Raw genomic sequence first — 27,297 nt, forward strand, 5'->3', positions numbered from 1 at the left:
ATTCGCATGTCGATGAACAAGTTTTGAATCCTGTTCCAGGCTCGTGACATGAGTTTTGCTTTGTGTCTATCCAGTATATGGAGGGGATGAGTTTTTGAGACTAAGTTGACTCAGGGTTGAAACAGATGGTGCGCGTTATTGTGATCATTATGAAGAGTATTTCTTCGAAAGTTTATTTCATTATGCCCTTTTTTATGCTGTGTTTATTTTCTCTTCCGAAATAAATTTTCGAAACGATTCAGTTGTTGAGGAAATTTTTTCTCAAGACTGAAGAAGCAATGCCAGTAAGTCATTCCATGATATTCGTACGTGTAATTTCAGTTAACTCAGAGGCAAATGTAAAAATAGATAATTTTTTGGGGGGTCATAAATTTTGACTCAATTATACTTCGCGTAAAAATAGGACGCTACAATGCAGAGCTGTGTAAGGTCATTGTAACAGCTGGGAGCAACGGTTCATTACGTCCCCAGTTTCTTGCCTCTGAATATGAATATTATGAGAATGTTTTCCTCCTGCACTGGTCCTGTCAAAGTGAGAGGTTAATAGTGCTTTTCATCTTACTGCTTTAGGGCTGGGTCGGTGGAAACACCATCCATGGGTTTAGTGACAGTATTGATGGGGGACAGACAAGCCAAGAGACAGTCGCACCTCCTTCAATATAGCTATCCAAAGCAGCAGCCAAAAGCATCTCTTCACATTACCTCAGGCGAACCTGCTGTCTGAGGAGAGTTAGAAGGGCGCCAGTACACTGAGTGAGGGGTCTTGTGTGTGTGTCCAGAGATACGAGCTCAACCCTGGTACTTGTGCAACACAGACTGAGTGATGGTGTGGTACAGCGGCTTACCCTGGTGAGCAGGAGGGCACGACGCTTGCGTTAGGCGGGTACGAGCCTTAAACACGACGACGTTACAATCCTTAACCGCTGCATTACGAGCTCTCTTGAGTACGAAGGCATAACTGCCATGTGAACTCGGCCTCTGACCTGACCTTTACGGGTCAAAGGCTAGTTCAGCAACATCCCTTGGTCGTACCGTCATATTTATGGGCTGTATTTTACAGATGGTGTTGGAAGGGAAGAGTTTCTTTGCAGTACTGACGTTGAGCACTGAGGAACAGTGCTCCAACATACCTCAGCCGACGTTGGGTACCTCATCCCACTCAGGCATAATTATGAAGGTAATCAATTTAGATAATGTGATTTTTTTCATCGAGTCATCTGCCTCAGAGCGCTTACGTATTAACTGCATCACTTAGTGTTAGAGAACTACTGATATTTTTTTTTTTTTGTTTCTTCATGCTGGGAATGTTCAAGTATAGACGCAGTCCTTAGATTTATTATTTTTTCAGAGAGAGAGAGTTTCTTAAATCAAAACGTAATTTGAAAGTTACTCTGGTACTATGAAGGGGAAACTATTGTGAATAAAACTGTATATCATTTACATGTATAAAGGCTTTCAGTTACTCAAACTGAATGTCTATCACTCATGGAATAAGTCGTTCTAAGTGTTATAAATAAACTTTAAACGTTCATTATCACCAGATCAACTTTAAACGTTCATTACCGCCTGTGCAAACGTGTTTCGTAGCTCTCTGACGTTTTTTTTCCGACAATGTTGATATTTTATCGTTTATGTGAAAATTTCCTTTCATTTTATTCCCAGGAAGAAAAAAATTGCTGTTTTGTTAGGATAGCGAACGATATTGACCAAACGATTCAGAGTACAATTCTTCCCACACACACACACACACACACACACACACACACACACACACACACACACACACACACAAAGTCGTTTTAAATCCAGCATAGAAATTCGTTCAGCAAATGAGGAATGAGGCGATATGAAACTCCATTTTAAGACATGACATTATATAGATTACGTATCTCTTCAAAACATGCAGAGATATTATGTGCAATTACAATAGTCTAATTATAAGCCAGAAAAAAATGATTGCGCCATATTTCACCAGAATATCCCCCCCCCTGATAAAAAAAGAGAATTTTTTTCTGGCATTCTTGAATGTCTTGTTCACAAGACTGTTAATGGAGTGTCGTTGGGGGGAAAGGCACGGAAAATGAAATATGCAAAACGAGAGGTCTTTCAATCCGGCCGTCTGAGACCATATTGTTTCTGGCAACAATAGTTCGCTGAGATATCTTTTAAAACTTGTACAAGTCTGGGCTCGAGTTGATATGGATTCAGCTCCCCCGTTTTCTACCCCTCTACCGGAGCAACATTTTTTTTGTTTCTTTCTTTTGGTGTATTTACGTACTCGAGGATGATCATATTTTTTTTTTTTTCCAAGTCTGCGGCGCTTCAGTTGGCGTTTCCTTTTGCGTGGAAGTATTGGAACGATTTAGATCATTGAGAAAAGAAAAGGATATATATATATATATATATATATATATATATATATATATATATATATATATATATATATATATATACATATATATATATATATATATATATATATATATATATATATATATATATATATATATATATATATATATATATTGAATACACAACATTTTTAACTTAGCTGTAGTTAAGATGCAAATGTTTCCAGTCACCAGGACAACCAGTTCACTCTACCAACCCGGGGTCGTCCTCACGCCCTGGGCTGCCGAGCTGCAGGCCTGCACGTTGATGACGAGAACCTTTGATTCCCGCGTCTCCAGCCGAGTGGAGTCCTCCTCACTCCATTAAGGGGAGATGACGTGCGCTGTATTTTTCCCCCCTCCCGTCCGTCACCCGTATCTTGCGAGTTGCTGACACTCACAGTCTCCCCCACACAGTCGTCTAGAGATGAGTAGTTGGCCCTTACGATTGGAATTGGTCTTCTTCCACTCGTCCATGGAATTGGTAGTTGGTCGTTAAGTGATCTCATACGCGACCTGGCATGGATGGGCTGGAGCGGTAGGTATCTTAGGTCGTCACTCATTGTCTTCCCATGACCAGTCAGTAGACTGATTGTCCCCCCGTAACCAGTCACTGTTACCTAACTGGTCCTTACGGTGTCAGTTTCCTGCCATGGCTTCTCTCTACAGTGTCTTCCCCATGACACCTCCGGGAGGGAGGTAAACTCCTAACCCATTACCTCTTCATGGGCAGCGAGGCATCTGGTTTTCCACTCCATTACCCAGGCAGTGGTGGTCAATACATTACCCAGGCAGTGGTGGTCAATACATTACCCAGGCAGTGGTGGTCAATACATTACCCAGGCAGTGGTGGTCAATACATTAAATGGCTGTGTACGGGGGGGATACAGCAGCACTAAAGACGCGGAAGATATTTTTGGTGATTCAGTCCCACTCTGAAGGGGGCGAGGAGTTTGTGGAGTTGGGGGGAGTGTTCTTGGAAGCAGTGTCAGTTCGGCTGTTAAATCATCCAGTCATAGCTCGTGGTTCATTGGTAGGAATTAGTGAGGTAACTCTTTTTTTTCCCACGTGTTGCACAAGATATTCTAAACATGAACTGGGGCTATTTTATGTTTTTGTTGTTGGGACGTTACGCGAAGCAAGACTGAGTTGGGGTGATTGTGGCGTGATGTTTATCCGTGGAGAAATGTAACACAAGTTGCCACAGTTGCTATGAAACAGTCTTAGGTGTAAATTCATGGGGAAAAAACTCTCAAAACTAAAAAAAAAAAACATGAAAGGTATGTAAATATTTCCCGTGTAAACACTCCCTCAAACCAGTAATCACTGCTTTTGTTAACAATATTTGCACGTTTTGAAATCGGCCGCGAGCGGGGAACGAAATTGCTGGCATTAGATTCCTGAACAATGAAAGTTACAGGAATTCATTTCACATAGCGTCGCAGTACGTACGTGCATTGAAACGTTATCCTCAGCCACAAGGACACCACCACAGACCTGACAAGGACGCCACCACAGACCTCAACAACAGAGACACAGTGATCCTCAGCAACACGTCCGTAGCGCACACTGGTCAGAGACCTGGAGAGCCACCGCCGGCGTACACCAAATCTCTCCAGAAAGTCAGAATAAAACTTAGTTCGTTGTCGAGGAATAACTGAGGCAGCGAGCGAGGAGGCGGCCTCTTCCACCTAATTGACTGAACGGCTGGCTCCCAGTTCAGGGCTAACCCCCACGGAGATTGATAGAACCGATATGTTTTCTCTTGGTTTCTAATTTACATTCAATCATATTCTGTGTCTTGCTGTAATAACCTATAAATCGCCAGAGTGACGCTGGGAGAGAGAGAGAGAGAGAGAGAGAGACAGAGACGTTTATGCAGACCATTTCGGATGTTAGCGGTACCAAATCACACTATACCGATTTCTCTTAAAATCTCGTACTTTGTGAAGTCATTTATTTTGCATGATCATGCCTCAAGATAGAAGGACGGGTTTCTTGTGGTCGGTGAACGTTACCTAATGTTTTTCTTAATTCATAAGAGCGTTCAAGGACACGAAGCACAAGGGCACAGTTACCTGTCAGCTTTGCGAGACGTGTAAATTCATCTTCCTTTGTCTGCTGAATATATAGCAAACGAGAGGAAATCTGGACCAGCAACAGAAGTGTACAGAGCCTCACTGATCCTGGCAAAGTAAGCCCCATTGATCCTGGTTATGTTCTTACACTTGGTCCTCTCTCCGTCTCCAGATCCCTTTTGCTGTCATGTGTAATGAAATTGACGAACGAACACCACGGGAAAACCTCATGCAGTCAGTCCTTAAAACATACGATATCCGCTGACTTGTAGCATTTTATCCGTTTTCTCTTTATGCCTTTCTGAGTGGCCAACAGCCAGCCTTCCTCACTTATGAGACAAAGAAGAAGCAGTTTCGTCACACGACAAATCAATGGCCTCGTCTGAGCAGTAACCAGCAGTTCTGAAATCAGGATTTGCGTTTGAGACTTTGCTCAGCATCACTGGGCCACCAGTGTTTGTCATTCAGGAGAGTACGATCAGAGACATCCATCAGGTGTCCACAAAGAAGCAGACCCAGAGTTCTCGTGAACATCAGAGGGACCTTTGATCTCAGTGAGTTTCCTCCTCACATACCCCTCATTATTGACCGTCGCGGTTGCCATTACCTACCACTTTGCTGAAGCTGCTCTGAGGAGTTTCTCACGACAGCTGATATCCTTGTGGGGGAGGGCGTTGATTATATACACAGGTCTCGCTTTGCATCGGTATCTTGTCCTCAGGTTCACTAACCTTGGTTTATGAATACACCGCTTCGTGAAGGATGGAAGTTGAGGAGGGAGTTCCTCACCTACCGGCGAACAGTAGTACTAGAGAACAAACCTACCAGCGAACAGTCGTAGTAGCTTCTTCCAGTGCTACTGGAGGTCTGTGGTACAAGAGGACAGTGCCACTGGCGATTATTGGCACTGGAGAACATTGCCACTGGCGATCAGTGGTACCAGAGAACAGTGCTACTGGCGACCAGTGTTGCAGACGAATGATGATATTGGATATGCGAAAGCCATAATGTTTATATAATGATATCATATAAAGGACAAACGTGTCCTTGATGGAGGTCATAATTTCGTCCGCTCCACATTTTCCATGAAAATCATTGGAGGTTGAAAATGTTGTTAGATATATACATAAAGAATTTGCATTAATTCGCCTGTCCCCGGGTAGCTCCTCTGTTATTCATAGGTCGTTGCAGATTGCAAAGGCCTACGATAACTGTAGCATATATTGGGTCTGACTCAGATAGAGAATGTAAGCTATTAACCGAATCCGTGAGCCATAAAAATTCCAACTTTAATCATATCATTACCAGAGTAGTACGCCGAATTATCATCAAACAATTTGGACACTAATGACTGCAGCACAGCACACCCTACTTTGTGATAATTATTGCTCTGTGTAAAGTTTAATGGACAGAGATGTGACGTGGTGTTAATTTACTGGGTAATATTCTCTTTATACTTTTTCTTTCCTCCTTATACGTCTTTTTCCTCCTTAAACGTCTTTTTCCTCCTTATACGTCTTTTTCCTCCTTATACGTCTTTTTCCTCCTTATACGTCTTCTTTCCTCCTTATACGTCTTCTTTCCTCCTTATACGTCTTTTTCCTCCTTAAACATCTTGAAAATCTTCATATCCCACTCTCCCTCTGAAGTCCGCCCCTTTGGGATCCCAGCCGTCGTGTGTTTACCCGCTGGTACTCCATCATTCACCAGGAACCCCGGGAGCATGGAAAACATGGTCTAATCTGATTAATTACCAGTGTTAACTCATAATCACACATTTCGTTCTTACGCTGCTGAAAATTTTAATTTCCCTAAACACCCAACCATTAATTTTCTCTGATTCTGGGCGCAGCCTGATGGTAACTCCCACGTCTGTAATCAGTGTTAATGACTTTTGTATCACTGAAAAGCTCTGAAGCTGTGGAAATACAACTGGTAAGTATATATTATCCATTAATATTCCCTTTCGTAACGACACAAAGGGGGATATCTGCCCTCCGAAAACGGAGCTGGTATTCAAAGGGGAGAACGAACTGCCTGCAGAGGCGAGAAGAAAGGAATGAAATGAGTAAAGTAACGAGGAAGGAAATTATATTTAGGAAAAGAAACGAGACCGGGAGGTTAACCCAGCGTAATCCAATTAAAGCAGGGCGAGTAAGACTGCCGTGTGCTGGCCTAGGTACAAGCCAGTCCCCGAGAGGCATCCCTAATAGGAGAGTATTTGTGTTAAAGGAGAAGAGTCAGAGATTGCAGACCAACGCTTACGGTATAGGTAGGGCTCAAGGTCGTCTGGGAGGGGCTCAAGGTCGTCTGGAAGGGGCTTAAGGTCGTCTGGAAGGGGCTTAAGGTCGTGTGGGAGGGTCTCAAGGTCGTCTGGAAGGGTCTTAAGGTCGTGTGGGAGGTGCTCATGGTCGTCTGGAAGGGGCTTAAGGTCGTCTGGAAGGGCTTAAGGTCGTCTGGAAGGGGCTTAAGGTCTTCTGGAAGGGGCTTAAGGTCGTGTGGGAAGTGCTCATGGTCGTGTGGGAGGTGCTCAGATTCGTTTGGGAGGGCTTAAGGTCGTGGGGGAGGGATTCAAGGTCGCGTGGGAGAAGCTGAAGGCCTCCAGCTGTGGAGGGAGATGGATAATGTACCTCAGTGTTGTCTCGATATGTCGCACTAAAGCACTCAAACTTCTGCTTTGCGTGTCACCTGAGGCGGGCGGCCAACACGGACAGTCTGGGGAGTACGTATAAGCGTTCCAAACGGTACCCAGGTGCGACAGAATATCGTCATATCGCGAGGCGAAGACGCTGAAACAGCCGGGTGTCACCCGGAGCAGGTGTCGGGAAGCGAGGTAATCTGAGAAATGATCAGCGCTGAATCGTTTAACGAGAGGGGAAGCTTCATGTACCCGAATCACACGTGATTTATATCTCAGATGACGAACATAAAGACGTGACTTCTCTTTAAAGAGCCAGTAAGAATGTGTTCTCGATGCTAGTTACATGAAGAAGCATAGCTCTATGGCCTACCAAACAGCATTTTCTGCTACAAAGATACTTACAAAGATACAACAACACACACACACACATACACACACACACACACACACACAGTGTAAATTTGATACATATGTAAAGTCTCTTCACATATAAAACACTCCATAATCCCCATGGACTGATGATATCAGACACCCTAACTCAGAAGATAAGAGCAGCTGAGTGATGGTTAAGGCACTCCATCATGTTTGTTGTGGGTTCTGGCTGTAGGAATGTGCCAAAGAACAAGTCGTGAGCGCGCGCGACCCTCTGGGCGCCTCAGTTCTTTCCTTTAACTTGATTATGTGAGATTGGTACGACAGACAAGTCAGAGACCGTACCTTAGTGTGAGCAACAGAGTGAAGGAAATATTGTGGTCTTTATATGTACGCTGAAGATGACGACTGTTGATCCCTGGGCAACACGTTGCCCCCTGTATACCACATCACTTCATGTATATTTGATGGTCGTTACAAAACGCTCTGCAATGTAATCATTTAGCATTTTCACATGAATGTCCCAGGTTGTGATTCGAAAGACCTGGATGTCAAAATGTTAAAACTAGTTAAAAAAAGACAGCTAGGATTGTTCAGAAATGAGATATAGAAAAAGGGGGAAAATAGAAATGCTGGAAGGCTGCTCATCACGATATGTAGCAGAGAAAAAATTACGGAAAAGAAGAAGAAGAAAAAACCAGATAAACAAGTTATCCCATGCGAAAAATCTGGAAAATGCGTTGCAATGCGTTTTTGCGAATGTTAACGTTAAAACGAAAAGGTCAGTTTTTCCCCTTCTGATCTGCGTGGTCTCCCCGCTGTCAGCTGCACAAAATACTGGATGTAATGGTCTTACGTACACCAGTCCGTACGTACGGTCATGCGTACGTGATGAAGCAACACGCCGGACGACTACGCCGCATGCTGGAAACACCTTACGCATGAGCCAGTAAGATCATATATATATATATATATATATATATATATATATATATATATATATATATATATATATATATATATGTGACTAAACAATATTCTGAATAAATAGTATATTGCGCAGCAGCGTCAGTCAGATCATGAGTCTATATAGCGGATCCTAAGTCTATATATATAGCTATGCAACATGCCGGAGACGGTTCTCTCGCACACTCTTGTCTGCAAGACCCCCTACTGATCTTCCTCTAGGCAAGATGCTAGAGAGGGGGAGAGAGAGAGAGAGAGAGAGAGAGAGAGAGAGAGAGAGAGAGAGAGAGAGAGAGAGAGAGAGAGATCTTGCGCATCAGTCGCTTGAATTGTACATCCTTAATCACAAAACGTTTTTGGGTGAGAGATCTGACATACCGCCTGATAAGATCGCTTGCCAGAAGGTCTTAAAGATACTTGGTAAGGATCGTGTGCTCATCACCAGACGCGAAGCCAGAGAAAGATCTTGTGAGCCAGTCGGCAAGATCTCATATTCGTATTCAAATGACACTTTTCAGGTACATCTTACGCCTCCTTCAGTAAGATCGCGTGTCGGTAGCTGGAGAGCTTGTTGGAGACTAGATAATACGCATAGATGAACAAGCATAAATGATCAAATGAGCATTACCAAAAAAGAACCTAATCGACATGCTTGAGGAAGCCCTTACACACCAGTCTATGAGATTACGTATCAGAAATGAACTAAACAACATGCTTGGGAGGAGGCATAGAGATCGGTCGCGTGAGCCATAATATTAGTATCTAAGCATCATGCTGGACCAGATCCCTTCCTCACCAACCGCTAAGATCATGGAATAACTAACTAACTAACTAAACTAACTAGCTAACTAACTAAAGCAACATGCTGAAGATAAAGGCCTCAACTCACGAACTAGTCGTAAGACCATCATGTCAAGAGCGGCCGGCTAACTAAAGCAACATGCTGGAGTTTAAAAAGAGAGAGATGCCACGCGCCGGTCAGTCATAACGCTAACCTCTTAACTGAAATGACATGCTGAAGCAAGACCCGGCGACTGAAATCAAGACCGTCCACTGACAAATGTATATATATACACACACACGTATATATATACATCACGCAATGTTACAAAAAAAAATCTCGCCACGGTGGACGTTCAGTATTATCAACTAGAGACAACATGCTGGGAAAATGATCTTACGCCTTAGCTTAGCAAGATCGTAATTGTAAAAAAAAAGAATATATAAGTTGTAAGACATGCTCTAGACAGCTTAACTCTCAGTGAGCACAACGGCAGGTTGGGGGGGAGGGTGGTGTGTGTTCTTCTTACCCTTCAGAAATAGGCTGGTGTCTAAGGTTATCTCTCCGTCCCTATGGTATCTCAGAGCATCCCCAATATCTGCAAGGAGAAGTGAACTGTAGGACCATTAATGTCAGAGACTTATATATCATGCTTTTAACTATTATCTACATATATATATGTGTGTGTGTGTGTGTGTTAATCTTCGTGTGGTAATGTGTTAGTCTTCTATCATACTTTCAGCTATTACATGAGATTGTTTTTGTTCCCCTTCGTGTAGTGATCTCCTAACATGCTTTTAGCAATTATATGACTGTTTTTTCGTGAGGTAATGTGAGTCTTATATTATGCTTTTAGCTACTAAATATGTGTTTCTGTTCCTAGTTGTGTGGCATCAATTGTAAATGAGTTATTCCCGTTAGTGCTTACGAAAGGAAAAACTCTTGAATCAGATTTGAACTAGTTCGGTACGTGTCTTGACCATGTTGGCGATGAGAGTAATGGTGTTGTATGACAGATGCTTAAATGCGTAAGATGTGACCTGTTGATTAGCAAGGAATGATGTGGAGTGATTAGGTTGAGAGAGATGTTGGTTAGTAATTGGTCATTTGAGTGTCAAAGGTTACATTAGCCGGCCCATTGGTGGATGAGATTCATAAGGGGTTGTTGGAGGGCCAATCAGATTATCCGGAATAGCGATGCAGCGAGAACGGATCGAGTGAGATGTAAAACTTGGAGACGTGTAGGGCTGAGGTGCAGATCATCAGGTCTGGTATACTTGAGTGAAAGGCCATGACCTCCTGTGGACGATGGTACGAGCCTTGCGTACAGTGATACGACCCTGGGTGTGTGATAGACTGGCATTTGACCTACCTCTCAGGAGTCCAGCGTCTGACCGTCATAACTGGAGGGCTGGTCATACCGTCGTGTTCAAGGATTGTGCCGTCATGTTCAGGGGGCTTAAGTGCAAAGGTGTACTTCAGTGTGTCATCTTTTTACAACGTTTTACAGTACAGACTTGGAAAGAAAAGGTCAGAACAGACTTAAGGTATTACGAATGATCAGTACATACGTTTAAATCTATTTTCAGAGACTTACAACACCGTATTTAAGTCTTGGATTAACTGTGAACGATCCAAGTCATTTCATGAAGCTACAGTGTTTATGAACCGGCCTATTTCCATTCTTTCATTTGCTGGGTTTCAGTTCCTACAGTTCAAAAGTATCCCTGAGAAAATGAGCCATAAGGTGGAGGCATCTGCTGTACAGGGGCATGCTTGGCAGGGGGGCGGGGCTACAGCTAAGCTTTGGCATATCAAAGGAAATGCTTGGAAGGCGACTGACATGCTAAGCTAGAGGACGGTACTTAAAGGTGAGTTACCAGTTCAACGGTCGTGTCGCTAGATTCAACAGGTTTTCGTGTCATCTAGCGACTTTTAGTGTCATTTAGCGACACTACGTGAGTCTGGTGACTTTTTGTAACTATTTACAATATAGTGTGGTAGACAATTTTGATGTATTTTAATAGAATGATGAGAAAGATAATTGTAAACTGACTGAAATGTACCACGTTCATTCGAAGTCCTAGGTTGACAAGGTAAGTAGTAACCCGTTTTTACACCCCCCCCCCCCTGGATTTGGGTGTCTTCATTTACTGTTTCCACCACGATTGTTGAAGTCCTTCATCTGCTCATGCAGACCACCGACTCCCCTGATAAGCTGTCCTGTGTGGAGGAGTGTTTTCCTGTGTACGTTCAGAAGGTTTGAGGGCTGCTGGTGATTGCTAACTATGTGGGTCACGTCTGTCGCCACTTCTTGAGTTTCAAGAGGCATTCATTGCTGCGCTGGGAGCCTAGGCTTGTCTAGTGGAGCAAGCTGCGAAGCCTCTTTTGAATGTTTGTTTTGCCGCTGCGAGTCTTGTGTCTGGAATTGCGAATGACGATCGAGAGCGCGGGAGGAAGAGCTTCCCCTTGCCGTACCTCCTCGCGTGCCTGTTCCCAGGAGAGTCTCGAGGAAAGACTTAACGTCTTGTGAAGTCTCTTCTCCGGTTGTTCTGGCTTCAAGGTCATGATAAAGCGGGAATTTCTTCTTGGTAATCACCAGCCCGTGACGTACTGTGAGAGGGCAGCGAATGAGCATAATTGGCCACACCAGTAGAGTCATAAATATGTTCTTTCCATGGAATTTCCTTAGATGTAAGTGAATCACGTATGGATAAAGGAAAAACCATCGTAGTCTGTCCTCATACCGTAAACATCATCGACTGCCCCCACCTGAGAATATAGGTGTAGATACTCTAGGCTGCCCACTTTATTACAGAGCACCAACACGTCCTTGACTACCCACTGCATAATATGCATGAGTATTCCCGAGCTGCCCACTTAGGAGTAGGACGTAAGCATCGCACTCTAACGGGTGTGTAACGCGGGATAATGTCTCGACTTACGTAACGATGCTGCCGACGGAGGAACAACACGCCATGTTTGCGCTTCGTGGGTTTGGGCTATCGGTAGATCTCTCTCTCTCTCTCTCTCTCTCTCTCTCTCTCTCTCTCTCTCTCTCTCTCTCTCTCTCTCTCTCTCTCTCTCTGCCACGGGAGCATCTGTTTTACATCTCCTCTTTAGATAGAGGCAATCCTCCTCTGTTTGCCACGAATGGCGGCTGTGTGTGTGTGTGTGTGTGTGTGTGTGTGTGTGTGGTAGCTGAGGTTTGTGGTGGTGGTTCTGTTGATTGGCGAGTGTGGTGACTTGAGCTCAGGTGGTGGCTGTGGTGGTGAGTGTGGCTCATGGTGGTGATAGCGGTGTGTTCCTACTGACGGCGGTGGTGGGTAAGGTTCGTAGAAGTAGTGAGAGGTACGGTTCTGCATGACTGAGAGACTGGTAGATACGGTAGATAGAGACTATATGGTAGATATCATATATGGCAAGTGGTCTGCTGTAACCTTTATACTGACGGAGGTGATGTTGTTGACTGTGAGTATAATCCACTTTAGTGGTGAGATTGGCTGTGATCTAAGGGATACAGTAGTGTCTGATGTATCATTCAGACATTGCTGTGTTTGTCTGTGCACGTTGGACCTCAACATTAGATGATCGTATCAATTTCAAGACCAGGGCACAGACATGGACTATACTGAGCCGTGAAACTATGAGGGCAGACGGCATGCAGAGGGTTTAGAAAGGAGTGTGACGCTATATAAAGTTCATGATATGGGGCCCTACGAGTCTACGTAGATCTCCCTCCCTCGTCGTACCATCTCATAGGAAGTTACGTACAAATAATAACATTACCATTCAGTTCACGTTCGAATCTGAACCTTGCTGATACCCGAATCACTCAGACAGAAAGAGGCAAAATAGATCTTGACGTATCCACAGACTTTTATACTTATCATAATCTTGTGGATAAAAGTGATACCCGAAAGTCAAGGATGATAAGCTGCCACGAGCTGAAGTGTGGGGGTTAGCCATGGCTGTCATAGCTCCTGGGTTGTGTGCAGCACAGCTGTGGTGGGTGTTGGGTGTGGTCATGATGATGATGATGATGATAATGATGGTGTGAGATATATTGATGGCGGCGCCACATGCATCGTGGTAATGATGGGAAGCAAGTAGGAATTACTCTGGTAACAAAAGTAGGGCTTTTGTGTGTGTGTTTGTGTGTGTGTGTGTGTGTGTGTGTGCGTCTGTGTGTGTGTGTGTGTGTGTGTGTGTGTGTGTGTGTGTGTGTGTGTGTGTGTGTTTTAAAGGTGAGGTGGCGACGTTTGTGATAGTGAGAGGAATTATGACTGTGGTGATGATGATGAGGGAGATATCTGACAGTGATGATGGTGATGATTGTGATGATGATGTTATACACCTGTTGATTACGCAGTCATTGGTGGTTTGATGCTGAGCCAAGTTCCCGCTAGACGATACAGAGAGAGAGAGAGAGAGAGAGAGAGAGAGAGAGAGAGAGAGAGAGAGAGAGAGTCATGTTCTAATGATCATTAACCAATCATTATGATCCATGACCTCCAAGATCTCTTAAAGAAACTAAGAGGGGTAATGAATGTAAAAAGAAAAATACATGAAGGTTCAGCTATTTTAAAATTTCGTTGGAATTCCCTGAAGATCTTTAATTTTCCGTTCACGAGAGTGGACCCACAGGACTATCATGACTGTACCTCATTACCTGATAAAAGACGATGTGGCTGACCTTGGAACAAGTAACTTCCTCATCTGAGTCTGGTTGGGTTTCTACCTCCTGGACTCACGGAGAAAATTGAATAATTAAAACGTTCCTGTCGAGGAAAGAGATCTTTACCCAAATGAATTTGTGCATGACGAATCCTGTTCAAACAGAAATTCACATTATTCTTTTCCAAAGAAAAATTCATGCAATTTGGCGTATTTGATATTGTATGAAGTCACTTAAATCTAAGTTGCCAATTTCAACTCTTATCAAGTTGCGTAAAAGATTAAGTCATCATCATGGTATGATAAGATCAAGAGAGAAAAAGACATTTTGCAGCTCGACCTTCGATTGCCAATATTGCCGAAGCTTTTGCATCGACGCTTGGAAAAGAAATGTGAAACTTCTCCCGCTTTCACAAATATGCAAAATATATGTCCGATACTTAAACCTCAGCTCAAGCTTTTCTGGTCCAATAGCATCATGAGAGAGCCATTTATCTTTCAGTCTATATATTGGCCTAAGAACCCCACCCCCAGCCTGGTGCAAGTGCCGAGCTGTGCCAAGGTATAAGGCCACAAGGGGAGTCGAACTCAGTAGATCGACTGCAGAAGGCGAGGTCTTCGGAGATTGGGGCTGCGTCTCGGTCTGTGTGTGTGTGTGTGTGTGTGTGTGTGTTGTGTGTGTGTGTGTGTGTGTGTGTGTGTGAAACTGAAATTAGATATGAAGATCCAACTCGGTGAATGTATTCCACCGCGTCCAACCCGGGTAATCAGTTCACTTAAAGTAATTTAGCTAGGTAACTTCGGGGCGCCAGTTCAGTTTCCCTCAGGTCAGCTACAACTTGTGTGCTTGACCTCATCGTTCTCAGATTACTGTACCTCATCTTCTGCAAACTAGTTTATTCGAGGCAACCAAAGTAGACCATATCCTAGTTAAAGTCCCTTATTACCAAACTGCCTAAAACTATCATCTTGAGGAAGTAATAGATTCGTATGACCGAACTTGGCTGTGATCAGTTTGCTCACACTGACTCACCACCGCTCCGACCCAGTCTCCTCTAACCCATCGAAATCAAATCAGGTATTCCAAATAGAGATGATCCAGCTGGGCAGCTCCAGTTCAAGTCCCTGAATACAAGTCATTGAACTCAGTGAATGAGTTTACTAGGACAATCTCCCTCGCTCAACTCCTTCATGTATCCATCAGAACTAACAGACTCGCCAAACATCTTGAACTTCTCTCGCTTGTTCCTACGCATCCTCAGGAACATGAAGCCTTGGTATAACCAGTTGTGATTATTGTCTTCATAAAAACCTGAGAATCAGGCTTCACCCAGAACTCATAAGATGTAGGTTGCAGATGTACGTTTCTGGCTAAGAAAAACAAAAGGGCCAAAACGATTTTCCAAGAGTTCATGGAAATCTTTCCAAGGGGTTGTAGTGATCTAGAATGTTAATGAAGAACTGGATCACCCTAGCGTGTCTTTAAGGTTCTTCTTGATTAGTGACTTGATTTGGGATCATCGTGTCGTGGGTCCTACGTACACTGAAGGACGTTCAAGCATTCACTGGACGCGATCAGGCGGTCGTAAATTCTCTTCATGTTTACCAACCTGTGCGTTACTCTTAACCAGGACAACTTGGTAACCTTTAGCTATTCCGAGTCCAGGTTGTAATCAAGATGTGTAATGAAAGACTTCAAACTCATGCACCAAATTGTTCATTAATTCTCAGGTAACACTTTTTTTTAACTCTGAGAATATAATTATCTGATTTACCCCAGTAACTTGGGGGATGATTTATTCGTACTGCAGTCCAGAGCAAATGGTAATCATCGTAAAATGTTTTTATGAACTAGTTATTTACAACAGACAATCTTCTTAAATTCTGAGCCTCTGCTTTTTAAGCCCAGGGAATTAGTATGTACACTCCCCCCCTTGTAAGTAGTATTACGTGATGGTTGGGTAGCGAAGGTGATTGACTATTAATGGTGTTAAAAAAAAAAGAGGTGAAGGTAATGAGGCTTAAGGACTGGCGGTAGAATGAAGTTAAAGAGTAGCGGGAGATGTGTGGGCGAAGCAACGTCGAGGTTCATAGCAGAGGTGGTGCTATGTATCACATAAGGGGAGAAGTCGTGGTTTGTAGCAGTGCTCCTGTATAGGGGAGGCTAAATATATGGGGGAATATGGGAGGGGATAATAAAAGTGAGGGTTAGCGGGCGGGAAAGAGGTATGTATGGTGATGAGGGTAGGTTAAGGGTGAGAGGGTAAGACCTGTGTATGGTGGGAGAGTGAGGCATTGCATGGTGAAGGGTAAGAACAGGAGGGAGGGAGAGAGAGAGAGAGAAGAGGCGGTGGTACTCCAGTATCTCAGGTTTAAGGACTCGCCTTAAATTTGGTTCTTCTGCTGAAGTAACTTGTACGTCACAGGGGAAAAGAGGGGATAGAGGTGATCTAAGATCGTCTGCTGGCCGAACACCCTCGCTTCATCCCACCATACGAAGAGCTCGGGCCAACGACTTCGTCATCTTTTATCCTGTAAATCCTGACGAAGGAGAGGCCCGGGGCTGGGCGAGGTGGAGGAGCTCTCCGAGCCCCAGCAGGATACTTCCAGTAGATTTGCTTCACCTTAGCAGCCCCAGTACCTTCTCATGAGTTTCCAGAAGGAAAATGCTGAATATCCTCCGTCAGCTTCCATGTAGCCCAGGAAGTTTTCTACGTTTTCCTCGCAGGACTAGTAGTAAAGGGGAAACTTAAACCCAGGACGGGTCTGTCATTATTCGACGGCAGTGATAAGTCAGTGTAATATTTCACGTCACATTAAACGTCATATAATTTTATCGTCATGAAAAGCCATCTAGAGGGTATTAAACTCGCATGCCTGCGCTGCATATTAATTAACTTGGATTTGAGAAATCTAGTGTGTTTAATGAGCAGACGAATCGGGAGAAAATGTTCATAAAACAGAATGTTCATACTGATGATGGAACTTGAAGATGATGCTCTGCAGACAGTATCTGATATATATATATATATATATATATATATATATATATATATATATATATATATATATATATATTATCCCTGGGGATAGGGGAGAAAGAATACTTCCCACGTATTCCCTGCGTATCGTAGAAGGCGACTAAAAGGGAAGGGAGCGGGGGGCTGGAAATCCTCCCCTCTCTTTTTTTTTAATTTTCCAAAAGAAGGAACAGAGAAGGGGGCCAGGTGAGGATATTCCCTCAAAGGCCCAGTCCTCTGTTCTTAACGCTACCTCGCTATCGCGGGAAATGGCGAATAGTATGAAAAAAAAAAAAGAAAAAAAAAAAAAAAAATATATATATATATATATATATATATATATATATATATATATATATATATATATATGACATTTAAAGTATTACCTGTAAAAAGAGGAATTTAGTGAGATACCTAATTCATCCACGACGTTATTCAGGTTTATTTTGTCATGTCATCATATAACACTAGTCAGTACTTATACCCAGTATCATCAGTCTCCAGGCCCAGGGGAACGGAGTAAGCTGTCTCCTCCTTGAAGACCAGTAGGATCCACCTTGCACCGGCTGTGAGAGGGTGACCCCCAGCCTCTCTTCGACGGGTGGGATATAAGAGCTTGCAATAACATGGTAATACACAGCCTCTGGGGGGACCAAGCTACCATCTTATCCTACTTTACGTAACGTTAGAGTTCATTTCAACTTGGGTTGTACCTTCAGGGAACATTTGCATACAGTGTTCTTCACCAAATAACCTTACGATCTCCGTTACGGCTCTCCTCCGTAATGTACGATTTTGAATCCTCATTAGACATGATATGAAGGCTCTTGAATTAATTAACTCTGCCTTTTCACCAGTAATAAGAGGTGTTACCCCCCGCTAATTTCATTTTCAGAGCCAAGTAATAAAGACAAGACAGAGACAATGGGTGATATTTTTCCCTCTCCATCAAGTGTACGACATGTTTGAGCAGCACTCTGTTGGTTAGAAAATCGGTTGACTGGCCATGAAGAAATTTTGGTGACTGACGGTCAGTTAAGCCTCACAGTGGTTGGACGTCACAAGTGGTGTTCCTTAGGGATGACATCTGGGACCAAATTCTGTTTATGATGTGTACCAGTGACGCTGCCAGACGAAGCCTGAATCGACCAGCAAGGCTGACTGGAACTCCCGCACCACCACCCTTTCTGGGACGTGTGACATCACCACACAGCGCCTGGCTTGGCGTCTCCTCACTCCTGCCACTCACTGCAGAGCCTCCAGACTTTCTAGTTTTTGTGTTTGCCGGGGAAATGCGATATATGCATGTGATATAAGCTTGAATAAAGAAGAAATGCATCTACACAGATGTTTTGAAGGAACAGACATGGGAATGCTTAGAAAAATACAGTCTTTATATACTCACTTGTATTATACGAGAATTTCGTTGTTATGAAAGCTTTGGTTATCTTTAATGTATCACACACACACACACACACACACACACACACACACACACACACACACACACACACACACATATATATATATTATATATTATATATATATATATATATAATATTATTCTTTTGCATGGACGTTGCATTGGAGACATTTATCAAGGATGGCTTATGGAATGTGTTATGAGCATGAATTATGGGGGAGGTCGGTAGGAGCAACGAGGGCATTATAGGGATTAAGCTTGTGTTGAAACATATGGGGAAATGATTGATCGGTTGGATTATTGATGTCGAAATTTTCCATTTGCTGGTTAACATATGTACGGACGAAACAGCTGTCTGCGTCTGGCTGTAAGAGGGCCAGGTATACTGGACCGTTGCAGGAAGTGTGGAGGGAAAACAGCTGCAGGGAGATGTCATGGATTTCAGGTGAATACATACAGAGAAGGGAAGGTCCTTGTGAACGCTAACAAGGGCAAGGTATTGTGGTATTTGAGGGAAGGGAACCAGATTGTGAAATATGGCTGGACAATGAGAGGCTGGAGGAGGGCCAGGTTTTTAGATATCTGAGGAGGATTTATTGAGGTAAAGAGGAGTGAGGGTTGAGATATGTGAGAACTCTGAAATGTTAAACGAAGTGTTTGTGTTTTGAGGAAGATATGATGAGGATGAGTATGAGATCACAGATGCTCTTGGAACATATTATATTTTGATGGATGAGACTAACACAAAAGTGTCTGCAGTCAGAATTACCGAGGTAGTGCAGGAAAACGGAACTGCGTCTCTTTCCTTTTCAGACCTCGGTGTGCATTAAGGAGGCTAGATAGAATGGGAAATGAGGTTATCAGAGGGAAGGAAGGTCCCAGGAAAGTTTTGTGTGTGAATAATGGAATACCAAAGTGTGTTGGGCGCGTGGATTTGACGGATTTGAGAAGAATATCCAAGCTGATGACAGCAGCGGGGGACAAAGAATGCCACCGAAGGATTTGGAATCTGTAATAATAGACATGTTCTATGTACTTCGAGAACATAGATAACATAGCGGTCCACTCATTAAGCTACAGGTTCAGTGTTAGAGAAGTGCCCAATGACCATTTCAAAACCTTGAAATTCAGGTATTAGTTCATACACACTAAGCCTCGTCTTCCCATATGCTCTTTGTATTAGTTGTCGTCTCCAATTAAGGTCATGCTTGTCATGTAGGTCATTGAGAACCGTGACATTGCATGCCAAAGCGATTTGGAATTCTCATTTTAACTTGGAATGCTTGATAACATTCCACCATCTGTCCTTCCTCGCTCTAGACGGCCATACCAACGTTCAGCCGTCAGAACCAGGGCATTGGATCGAGGTTGTGGAAAAAGGAAGTTTTTCGCCGGCAGGAGACCATCCCGTGCCAAAAAAGAAGAAAAAAAAAATCGAAGAGATCGAGTCTCCGAGAATATTACGTCTGTGAGTTTCATATTAGGATTTTTCAAGAGTCTTATACCTCACTATCTTGGCTTCCTACAGAGGGCCTATGTTGTACGAGTACAGGGGCAAGAGACAGTCATTCTCCCGGTGATTTTGAAATGGTATCGGAAGAAAACATGTTTCCTAAGGTTCCATTTTCTTTTCTTTCTCTCACCATTTTCATGTTTGGTGATCGTGGAAAGTCGAGGGAGATGCAGAGGGTCTTGACACCCTTAGGGGTGACTGAACTGGCCTTCAGCGCTTCAGGAGTCCAATATGCTGTCAGTGGAAAGAATATCCCAAGCCGTTCCTCACCCCCAAGTTGGAGGCATCCAGACGTTACCACTGTAAATGATTCCCTTGTTCTCATTCATCGTGAATTAAAAAAAAACCAGCCAGACGACCAGCCACTGGGGGTTGCTGCACAAAGGGCAGATTAATATTATTCCCATGTGATGGAATTTCACCTTGTGAGGAAAGGACTGCGTCTCTACCGCTACAGTTTCATGATATTCTTCAAGTTTGTTGGTCGATGCCCTGCATACCTTCCGAAGGAATTAGTGACACGTGGACGTTGATATGCCACGGGCTAAATCACTAATCTACGTACTTCCAGAAGAGTGGGAGTCGTTGGTGTGTCTTAGTCTTTTAATGGCTCATTTCCTCAGTAAGTAAAACACGAGGTTACTCTCGCTATTCTCTTAATAAGTCAAAAGCCTTCTCATAAATTTTTGGGATTTTTGAGTTACAATGAATTCGTTTACACGCAAAGCCTCATGTCCATTGGATTTGTTACTATCGCTCCGCTGGGACTCTGTGACTCTCCTTTCAAGGTCTTAACAAAAGCGTCTTGAGATGTTATGGTCATCTGTACAATACTTAGCAGGATCAATCATCGTAAGTGTTGATCAACAGACTTACAACTATAGCCCAATAATAACACGATAAAGTTGATTATCAGTGAATACAAACTGTTGGTTTATGCTTGAAGATTGATTGATCTATTTAATATTCCAAGAACTAATATTGGTTTCTTGATTTTTCACGTCGTAACCATCGTATTGAAGTCATGCCATCGAACACTAATGGCTTAACTTATTTTTTTTTTTTTCTTGTAATCTTTTTACATTCTTTGAGAACTGAGTGAAATACTTGAGTTTATATTTACGTAAGTAATTTTTTTTCATCAGTTCGTGTTTCGTGTGAATCTCTCTCTCTCTCTTCCATGTATCATCCTCAGTTGCTCAGACTGGTCTATTCTCTCATTGGTTTTATAACCAGCTCTTGCCGAGGGCCTCACCACGCCTCTCCCCGGACCAGTCATACCCGCCCGTGTTACGTCCTGACGAACACCCGGTCACACTTCCTCATAATCAACTGCCAATTTTACGAAGCATAATAAGGCCTAATAACTTTCCCTTGTATCCCTTGATGTTACCACCACCCGTGTCTTGACTCCTCTGGACAGTTGTCATCATCAGGCAAGACTCGTCACAGGAATGCGGTGTATTTCGTTAATCTGACTTGATGACAGAACATTGACAGCGTAACTTAAAAGCGTTATTGGCAACATTCTCAGAAGCTGGTAGCGTTCATAACCTTTGATCTTCGCCAGAGCTTGGTCTGCTTGCCTTCAAGCTATATGCCTGCAATTTTGATGCACGTTCTTAAATTTTTTTCCCCTCCCAGGAATGATTGCTTCTCTTGATCCTTCCTGAGTGGTGCTGTATCAAGTTAGTATCATAATTCCAGCATTTTTTTCGCATGTATTACTGCTAAGTGTTGTTCTGTGCTAAGATGCTCAAGGCTCGAGATCCTTCACATATCAAGTCATGTTCAGTTTATAGTTCCTGGTCTGAACACAGGCTGTCGGCGTCGTTCTTAATTTCAGGAAGTAAATTCTTGATAGTTAACATTTTTTTTTTTTGTTTGTTAAATTCTCTTCATAGTCATTACAATTACTCTGTGTGCTATTCTTACTTGCATATATATATATATATATATATATATATATATATATATATATATATATATATATATATATATATATATATGATTCTTCTGGATCTTTTTTTACAGAGGTTCCTGTAGCCCAAATGCGCTACATCCAGTAGCAGGAAAATGTAAATCCTTTGGAGTGAGAATTTCTTTAACGTGACCGCATTCCCAGAGACACAGCCTCGCCGGAGGTGACTTTTCATTCGCGATGGTAATGGGATATTTTGTGGAAGTCTGGGATGTTAATGGGATATTTTGTGGAGGCTTGGGATGTTAATGGGGGAATTTCATGGAGGTCCGGGATGTTGATGGGATATTTGGGGAGAAGATGTTGCGATCTTTCAGTTGCTGTTATGGGATATGGCATATTGAAGCTGTGTAGTGAGATGCAATGGACACAGCGTTCTGATTTAGCTTGGTCCCTGCTGTGGTGTGTGTTATTGTGAGCAGATGCGGCGAGGTTTACAGTCGCCATGTTGAAGGTACTACGAGCCCAGGAGCGTAAGCTGAATAGACTAATTAGCCACAAATCAAGTATATATTGAAACTATAAATTGAGTTGGGTATTGGCCGGAGCCTTATGAAAGCCAGTCTCTGGACTCGGCTTATACAAATGGTCAAGAATTTTGATTCACGTCATCAGAAGAGTCTAAGGAGATTGAGAGCCTCGATTCATCTCGTAATCAGTTTGAAGCGTCTCTAATTATTTTTGTTTTGTTTTACATCCTTGCTAACCTTGCTATCGGGGACTTGCATAAGGATGGTGGTGTTAAATGGTGTAGTGTGTGGTGTTAGGAGGTGTAGTAGGAAGGTGGTATACCGAGGTGGTGAAGTTAAATGGTGTGGTGTGTGGTGTTGGGAGGTGTAGTAGCGAGGTGGTATACTTAGATGGTATGTACTACTACTACTACTTACTACTACTACGACACTGTTCTGTGGTGAAATCCTCCGGTGGTGTGAATGTCTCAGCAAGGGATATCTGAGCTGGCGAGCTTCTTGGGTGTTTCGTGGCAACCGTGAGCCGAGGGTGATGTAAGTTTTAGCACTGAACTTTGCACATTTTTGGGGGGTGTACGTTACGGCGTGCCCGTTGCTCCATCTGTGGTGTACGTGGGAAGTGGAGGCCGCTGGGTCAGCATGGGCGAAGATGCCCGAGAGATTTGGCTGTGGTGTTTTTAGGCAGGCTGATATCGAAAGCAGGATGCTCAATTTACAGCTTGAAAACTCGCAAGATTACCTGTCAGGACCGGATGACATGATTCCCAGCGCATATATATATATATATATATATATATATATATAGATAGATAGATAGATAGATAGATAGATAGGTAGATAGATAGATATAAAGAAATGTCGATCTTTATTAGTAGTATTGGATGGTTCCAACACTGTAATCAATCCATAATGAAAGTTCTGTTCCTCTTTCTTTGAAAAAGTTTACGAATCCAACTTCCAATATTGATGTAAATACAAAACAAGTATAACCTTATGGAATGTCCCACAACCTGACTCTTGGTCACACCGAGCTCTCTCTCTCTCTCTCTCTCTCTCTCTCTCTCTCTCTCTCTCTCTCTCTCTCTCTCTCTCTCTCTCTCTCTCTCTCTCCCCCCCCCTTGTTGTAGCCCCCTAGCTCGACCGGCCGTTTGGTAACATAACGACCGGTGAGGACGGGCAGCTAATGCCTAAGCTGCGACTCTCCAGACCTTTGATAACAGCTTGGCTGTAGCCGGTATGGGTGCTTGGGGCCCCTCCCGCGCCGCGCACCTCTCCCTCCTCCTCTCCCCTATCACAACTTGTTGATTGTTGACGCTGGCGTTGGTGTCGCCGGTTGACCCCTCCCTTCCCTTCCTCCCGACCGTGGGATGATGATCTCGTCGACTGTTTACACTCGTGATGCTGCTGGATCCCACACCACCTCCCTCCCCACTCCCTCCTCCTCTCGACCTATGGCAGTTGACCTGTTGACATTTGACGCTGGGTTGGCTGCTAGTGTCGCGTTTCTCCTCCTAAACGGATTTTTTCCTCTCTCTCTCTCTCTCTCTCTCTCTCTCTCTCTCTCTCTCTCTCTCTCTCTCTCTCTCTCTCTCTCTCTCTCTCTCCATCGGATAAGCTAGGCTGTAACTCTTTCCCTCGTTAGTTGTCCAGTTCGTCGGACTTGTGTTGACATCTTGCGCACAGAATTAAACCGAATCCTCGAAATAAGAAAGGTATGGGAACTATACGATCAGGCAGGCCTGTGATGCAGTGAGGCAGGCCTGTGACGCAGTGAGGCAGGCCTGTGATGCAGTGAGGCAGGCCTGTGATGCAGTGAGGCAGGCCTGTGATGCAGTGAGGCAGGCCTGTGACGCAGTGAGGCAGGCCTGTGATGCAGTGAGGCAGGCTTGTGATGCAGTGAGGCAGGCCTGTGATGCAGTGAGGCAGGCCTGTGATGCAGTGAGGCAGGCCTGTGATGCAGTGAGGCAGGCCTGTGATGCAGTGAGGCAAGCCTGTGATGCAGTGAGGCAGGCCTGTGATGCAGTGAGGCAGGCTTGTGATGCAGTGAGGCAGGCCTGTGATGCAGTGAGGCAGGCCTTGTGATGCAGTGGGGCAGGCCTGTGATGCAGTGAGGCAGGCTTGTGATGCAGTGGGGCAGGACTGGACGATGCCTTGAACTGATATATGATGATCGGGCAGATAACGCTCGTCAGCTCATTAATTACTCTCGTCAGCTCATTAATTAGTCTCTTGTCCCAGGCACGAGGCGGTTCTTCACTGTCCTTTACGAGCAGTGTAGCCCTCCTAATTTCCTTCATTTTTATTTTATTCTGGATAACAGAAGATGAAAAGATGATATAACGACACATAGCAAATGGCTTTAGATGGAAGAGAGTATAAACAGCAAGTGGGATAAAGAAAAACTGTTACGTAAAGATATGGGATCAAAACCTGTTACGTAAAGATATGGGATCAAAACCTGTTACGTAAAGATATGGGATCAAAACCTGTTACGTAAAGATATGGGATCAAAACCTGTTACGTAAAGATATCTTAACATTATCCAAATACCTTTGAAGGTCAGAAGCCTCGAGGATATATCTAACGGGAGGAGGACGGGTGTGTACAAGATCATTGCCGTTTCTCTGATATTTCAGTGGCACAGATTCCACCTCATGGTTAAATGTCAGTGAACAGCTGCATCTGTTGTCGACAACGTGTACAGGCGCAGTACGTTATGTACTTGGACAGTATTAGTGAATGATATGTGAATAAATACACCTGTTTCTCTGCTGTTGGATGTGTATTGCTCTACGTAGAGGTTGCATAACTGGTAGGAAAAATCTGCGTGCTGAAGGAGCGGGCGATGCCCTAACAAGGAGGCTTGAGAATCCAGGGCGGGGAAACGTAACTAAGGCATATTGGACCCGGTTGATATACCGTTATGACCTTGTTGACAGAGAGGAATTTATGTTTATATATAGAACAAGAAAAAGAATTCGAAATACATGTAAAGGTTGTAAAACACCATTAGTTCGATTGGGGCGTACTTTATGGCGATGTTATTCTTGTTTTATATCTGAGCTGTGGTGACTCTCTCTCTCTCTCTCTCTCTCTCTCTCTCTCTCTCTCTCTCTCTCTCTCTCTCTCTCTCTCTCTCCATCCCGCGGCGGTCCAAACAAGCCGCCATATCCATCTCCTCAAACACTAACCCGGAAACATCCCTATTGGGACCTGTACCTACTTTAGGGCCACGAGAAGGCCAGCTGGAGGCTTGCCTACCTACCCCCCCGGCTCAGGACTGAGAAGTGGCCTCCACATATTTTCCTGTTTTCCCCATTGGCTCTGAATTTGTTTTATATGTCCGTTTTCGTTTGAATATGAATGGCCGACTTTTGCAGTGATATTTCACTGCTTTTTTTTTTTTTTTTTTTTGCACCGCTGGTAATGTTATTCTGGCTACAGAATTTGGGCATTTTCCGATGATTCTGCCACTTAGTTAGACCAGCTGAATATCAAGCCCTGAAAATGTTCATGATTGTTATATTTGCATAAACACTCAATATAAATTACGTTTGGCAAATTGATAAGCTGAATACAAATGAAATAATTTATGTTAAATGAACACACAGTGAACAAAGAGTCATTTTTCACCGTAAATTGTTTTCCTGAATAATGTTAGTTATTGGGCAAATGTTCGAGATTGTTGTAACAACACAGAGGTTCTGTAATTTGAAAGACAAGGACGACATTTTGCTTTAGATAAAAGTAATGTATTTAAGGTTGATGTTCATGGGTGTGAGCACTTGTATATCACAACTCTTCATTATAAATGTTGAATATTTTCGCATACGTAATGCATCTCAAGACCTGGGGAAAAAAAATTAGAGATACGTCTCACAAGACATGGAACGTATGTCACAGCATGTGGGAGTCGTGTGTGTGTGTGTGTGTGTGTGGATAAGAAGTAATATATATATATATATATATATATATATATATATATATATATATATATATATATATATATATATATATAACGTTAATGAGATGGCCTTCATCAGGGCTTCAGTTGCCCTTCGCAGTCTCAGCTAACACAAAAAAAAAAAATAAGTGGCCGACGCGAGAAAAGAAGTTGTGTCACTTACAGCATCGTAAACAAGGCCTTAATAACCCCAGCCACACGGCACAGGTCGGTAAGGTTGATAATGATGATGGTGATAATAAACTCTCCATTAATTCTCGTCGCTCTTGGAGAGTCTTCATCAATGTGGGTAAATACTGGGAGGGGGAAAAAAGGAAAGCACTTTTCCCGACGGTGATTCCAGGGTCTAACTGCAAGACGAGGTAGGGGAGGGAGGACGAGAATTTCCACTGGAAAACTAGACAGGGAACCTCATTGCTTTTAGTCCCGTGCCCCCCTGAGCACGACAGTTCAGCCCTTGATCACGTTACAGCCCTTGAACACGACGGAACGACCCTTGAGCACGACGATACAGCCCTTGAGCTGGACGTTACGACCCTTTGGTATGTTCATCTGGCCTTAGACCTGACCCGTAAGAATCAGGTCAATTATCCAGGCACTGGAGCACCCGAGTGGCCAAGGATCACATCGAGGTGCAGCTCTTGGGTCAAGGACGAGCTCGTGTGTGATGGTTGATGAAGGTGGTCACCCCACTTCCGTCTTCTGATCCTCCTCACAGTTGCGACTCATTTATTTCTCCCGTCTTTTTCCTGGACAAAAGGGAAATTGCCGGGCTAGTACCTACTTATGGATGTTCTCTTATATATATATATATATATATATATATATATATATATATATATATATATATATATATATATATATATATATATATTGCTTAATATTACAAGGGCAAATGCTGCCCAAAGAGAAAATGGTGCTGGAAAGTTTATGTGATACCTAAGCCAGTGGATGACCCTGAGGCCCCACCCTGCCAAGGATAGGAAGGATAAGTATGCTCGAGAACTAGTGTATGCAACAT

At 43.4% G+C, this 27,297-nt stretch overlaps 1 protein-coding gene across 3 annotated transcripts in view; it reads right to left on the reverse strand.

The window, feature by feature from the left end:
* The window catches only part of LOC139760970 (lachesin-like), a 233,533-nt gene that overhangs the window by 31,399 nt on the left and 174,837 nt on the right, over nucleotides 1-27,297 (reverse strand). For 2 of the 3 annotated variants that reach the window (XM_071684752.1, XM_071684750.1), the window contains exon 2: nucleotides 9,758-9,826. The exons of the other annotated variant lie outside the window; for it this stretch is intronic. In XM_071684752.1, coding sequence (XP_071540853.1) covers nucleotides 9,758-9,826 — 69 coding nt within the window. The remainder of the gene's footprint in view (nucleotides 1-9,757; nucleotides 9,827-27,297) is intronic. 3 annotated transcript variants of the gene reach the window in all.

The sequence above is a fragment of the Panulirus ornatus genome, chromosome 38 (genome assembly GCF_036320965.1).
Source record: "Panulirus ornatus isolate Po-2019 chromosome 38, ASM3632096v1, whole genome shotgun sequence".
In the NCBI taxonomy this organism is placed as follows: domain Eukaryota; kingdom Metazoa; phylum Arthropoda; class Malacostraca; order Decapoda; family Palinuridae; genus Panulirus; species Panulirus ornatus.